Source organism: Cyanistes caeruleus, chromosome 12 (assembly GCF_971803275.1).
Source record: "Cyanistes caeruleus chromosome 12, bCyaCae1.hap1.1, whole genome shotgun sequence".
Taxonomy (NCBI): Eukaryota; Metazoa; Chordata; class Aves; order Passeriformes; family Paridae; genus Cyanistes; species Cyanistes caeruleus.
In genome coordinates this window covers 15,026,636-15,031,218 of record NC_141712.1, presented here as the reverse complement: position 1 = coordinate 15,031,218, position 4,583 = coordinate 15,026,636, and the positions used below count along the sequence as shown (strand labels likewise).

Below are 4,583 nucleotides of genomic sequence, written 5' to 3'. Positions count from 1 at the left end.
CAAGCTTTCTCCCTCACCCACCTCCCTTGGCAAGAGTCCCCTCAGCCTCCCCGGTTCGCTCCGAGACCCCTCGCTCCTGCCCCCGGGGACGCCGGGGCTGGGTCGCGGCTGTTGCGCTCGCACTGAACGTGAGGTTGGAAGGCAAACACTACCATCCAGCCACACACACACACACAGTCCCTCCCCCGCCGGCCATCCCCCGCGGGCCCGGCGGCCCAGAGCGGCCCGCGGGGCCGGGAGGCGGCGCCAGGCGGGCCGGGCCGCGGGCGGCGATGGCGGCGGCGCGCACGGTGCTGCTGACCGGCTCCAACCGCGGCATCGGCCTGGAGCTGGTGAAGCAGCTGCTGGGCTCGCCGCGGCCCCCGGCCTGGATCTTCGCCACCTGCCGGGACCCCGAGGGGCCGCGGGCACAGGTCAGTGCGGGCCGGGGGCGCGGCGGCCGCACGCTCGGCCCGTGTCACCGGCCTGAAGGACTCGCTGCTGGCGCGGGGCTCTGGTGTCCGCACCGTGCCCTGCCCCGTGTGAAAGTCACCCGAAGTGCAGCCGGCGAAGAATCGGCCGTGTCTCCCTTGAGGCCGCCGGGCTATTCTGGGCTGCTCTGGATGTGCCCGAAGCCGCCCTCTCGTGCCGGGCCCTGCGCTGCGGGCACGGCCGAGCTGGCCTGGCCTCAGGGGCTGAGGCGGTGCTGCTCGGGCCCGTTCTGCTGTGTCACGCTGCTCTCTGCAAAATCTGGATGTGCAGAACATGGGGTTTCCAAAAGTGGTGGCCAGTGGAGCTGTGGGGATTTCCTGTCCCTGCTTTCCACTTCGCTAAAATGAGAGAGACTCACACATTCTGCAGGGAATCACAAAGCTTCCCTGTTCTTCCAACTTTCTTTACATCCAGCTTGTCTTTCTCTGCTTGCTGTGTCCCACTGAAATACTAATAGGGAAAAACTTGCTCTCTGACAGATCCTGGCTCCAGCTAATTTGTTTGTTGCATCTTCTTGCAAGTGTGTATTATTCCATGTCAGGAGTAGTCCTGGCGAAGTGAGAACCCACCCTGCTGCCAACTAAGGGGTGCCCAGCTCATTCCGTGGCAGGTGCAGCCTCTGGGAGACACTTCTGGCTGTATCCCCAGCCAGTTCACATAGTTTCTCTGGGAAACTACTGCTTCACAGTTTACTCCCACCTTTTGCTGTGGCTCTGGCTGGACTGTGGATTACCCTTTGGGAAAGTGACCACAGGATCTTGCAGTCATGGCCATGTCGTGCCTGGAGCATGTGCCCGTTGCTTTGTGGAGCTTGGGAGAAGCCTGGGAACCAAGGCAGGTCCCCAGCCCAGCTGTTCACAAGCACTGAGTAACACCTGGAAGATGTTTCTGTCATAGTGGGCCACTGCTGACACCCCAGCTTGGCATCGCCTTTACCCTGTGCTGATTGTTTCCGTGTCTCTTTTTGTAGGAGCTGAGAGATCTGGCATCCAAACACCCAAATCTGGTTCTTGTAAAGCTGGGTATGTGTGCTCTGCCTCTGAGCTGGTAAATTTGCGACTGCCAGCCATGCTTGCCCCATTTCTCCCTCCCTCCCTCCTTCCTGGCTGTCCATGGGGATTCAGTTCTTTGAGCTTCTTCAAGTCCTGCTACCAAAACCCCAGCTTCTGCAGAACTGTCTCAGCCTCAGTACCCCGTTCCCTGGAGCCTCCTTGCTCCATGGCCACAGGACCAGAATATTCTTGAGACCCATCCTGGGCAGCCCCTGGCTCCCCCAGCTGAGTGACCACATCCTTGGTCTGCCTTGATCCCAAGTCCCAGGCAAGACTAGGAAGGCTCTGGGAGGAAGGCAGCTCCTGTGGAAATGCTGTAAGATCAGCCCAGAACTTGAGCAGGAGCAGAAGGACCTTGCAGGGCAATCCCACAGCATGTCCAGCACATTTCCTTTGGGGACTTGTCCCCCCGGAGACCACCTTGGGTTCTCCAGAAATTGCTGAGACGTAGACTTTGGAGACTGTGGCTGCTGTGAACGCAGCATGGGAGTCGCAGCAGCGGTTTGCCCCCACGGTGGGCTTTTCCTGGTGGTAGCCTTCAGCTGCCGGCGGAGGAGGCGGTGTTGGGATGAGTTGGGATGAGCTGGAGCTGGTTTCACAGCACCATCTGGTGCCCATGGATGGAAGGGCCGCGCGGCTCGGAGTGTGCACATTTCCTCGACATCCTCCCCTCCTTCTCCCTAGCCCCCCGTGGCTCAGACTGTTCTCTACCACTGCAGATGTTGAAAACCCCTCGGCTATCACCGATGCGGCCAAGGTGGTGGAGGGGAAGCTGGACGGAATGGGGCTGAACCTGCTGATAAACAACGCTGGCATCTACACCCCCACGGCCTCACTGGAGACAGTCGATGCTGAGGACATGGTCAGGACATACAAGACCAATGCAGTGGGGCCAATGCTGATGGCCCAGGTACGGATGAAGCTCTGGGGATGAAATTTGGCCCATCTTGAGGGTATCCCAGGCTGTCCATGGTCATGACGGCAATCTTGGAGGGCTTTCCCGAATTTCTCGGTGCTGTGAAAGGGAGGGCTAGGCCTGCTCTTCAAGCCTAAGCCTTCTGCAGCCTCTCTGAATTGTGCAAGTCTAATTTGGAGCAGGCAGGGCCACTGCAGCAACACCTGACATCCTACTGCTCTTCCTCACCCTCCCTGGATTGCAGTTGCTGTAAGTAGGACTGTCTTGAGGCACGGGTGTCCCACTAGGTTGTTTCTCCCCAGGCCTTCCTGCCTCTGCTGAAGAAGGCTGCCCAGGACAGCAAAGAAAAGGGTCTGAGTTGCAGCAAGGCAGCCATCATCAACATCTCCACCATTTTGGGGTCCATCAAGAAAACACCTGATTCCTTCTTCCACCCTGTCATCTCCTACCGCTGCAGCAAGGTATGGAGACTGGTGACCTGTCCCGGCTCCTGAGCTCCACGGGGGTCAGAGCTGCTCTTGCCAGGCTGGGTCTCAGGGAGAAACCTGGGATCGAGAGATGGAGAGAGTTCCCAAGCTCTCAGGGCATCTCCATGCCCACCCAGGGGAGACACACACTGTCTCTTGAAGACTTGGCATTGCTTTTTCTCCCTCACCAAGAGGCAGCAATGGGAAGGGAACCTGGTTCATGGAGATTTTTGCTACCCATAGATGATGCTTCCTTCCTCACCCAGGCTGCCCTCAACATGCTGACCATGTGCCAGGCTCTGACCTACAAGGAATCTGGGATCCTGTGCGTGGCACTGCACCCTGGCTGGGTGAAAACAGACATGGGCAGTCAGGAGGTGAGTTCTGGCCAAGCAGGTCAACAGGGAACCCACGGGTGGCACCCAGGGTCACAAACCTGCACAGGAGGTGGCTCAGGTGGCCAAGATGGCTCTCTGGAAGGAGGATCCACATGAAAACGAGCTGCCTCTCAGGCTCCAAGTTGTCCATGTCTGTTGAGCCCCTGCAGAACATGTGGATACTGTCTGGGGAGTAGCATCAGCACGTATCAGGCTGCTTGTTCCGGGAGAATAAAGGGGCTTTGGACAGCCTGGAAGAGATGCAGAGAACCTGAATCCAACAAAGCAGGGAGGAGTGGAGCAACTCCTCCTGTGTTGTCCTGTTGCAAGCCGTGCCCCATTCCTTGAAGAACAGGTCCATGAGGTTTCCACTCATCCTGCACGATCTATGTTTTGAAGTGGTGGTGGTCCCTGCAGCACTGGAGTTTTGAGAAGGCTGCACAAGGCATCTCAGTTGCAGCAGGGATCTCCTCCTCTTTGGTTAAACCTGTGGCTGGCTTCCCAGCCCAGGCCACCTCCATCCAAGCCAGCAGTGCAGACACCCAACCATCCTCCCACACAGTGGACTTGTCCCAGCTCCTGTGGCTCTCTGCTCACTCTAGGTGGAAGGAGCCTTGCTCTTACTGCACATGAGCCAAATGGGTGCTGCTGCATAGCCTGGAATGACAGTGGTGCCTCATTTTGCCCTTTGCAGGCTGACTTAACAGTGGACACAAGTGTGCGGGGGTTGTTGTCTGTGCTGCCAATCCTTTCTGAGAAACACAGTGGGACTCTGCTCAACTGGGAAGGTAAAGCTATCCCCTGGTGACTGCTCTGTCCCTGTGAGGGACTCCACAGTGCCACGGGACTCCCTGAGTTCATGGGTGCACCAGGGTGCTCAGCCCTCTGTGGTCTGCAAGGAACCTCCTTGGGACTCCAGTGGGTGGGCAGGGTGTGACCCCTGCTTTCACCTTGCTAATAAATAAAGTCAATTACTATCTGTGCCTTCTCCCAGCTGCAGTATCTCCACTCAGACTGTCTTGCCCCTGCAAAAAATGGCATTAATGGCTGAACATGATGATCTTGGGAGTGTTTTTCCAACCAAAATGTTCCTGTGATCCGAGCAGTCTGCCTGCCTAATCTTCAGCTGCTCTGAGCTGAAGGGGTGTCCCAGGGCACATGTAACTCACCCAAAGCTTCTGCTGTCCTGCCTGGCTGCAGGGTGTGCCCAGGTCTGCCTGGTCGCTGCCATGCTTCCACCAAAGCATGGTGTATTTGCCATAGTTTTCTTGGGATGACTTTGTGCTGGACGTGGTATCTT

General features: G+C 57.7%; 1 protein-coding gene across 1 annotated transcript; it reads left to right on the top strand.

Annotated features, from left to right (window-relative positions):
• Window positions 1-222: 222 nt before the first annotated feature.
• LOC111934761 (uncharacterized) lies at window positions 223-4,276 on the top strand. Its single transcript, XM_086847422.1, has 6 exons — window positions 223-413; window positions 1,442-1,493; window positions 2,243-2,433; window positions 2,742-2,900; window positions 3,173-3,283; window positions 3,978-4,276. The coding sequence occupies exons 1-6, from the start codon at window positions 273-275 to the stop codon at window positions 4,089-4,091; spliced, it is 768 nt and encodes a 255-aa protein (XP_086703548.1). The 5' UTR covers window positions 223-272; the 3' UTR covers window positions 4,092-4,276.
• The last annotated feature ends 307 nt before the right edge of the window (window positions 4,277-4,583 follow it).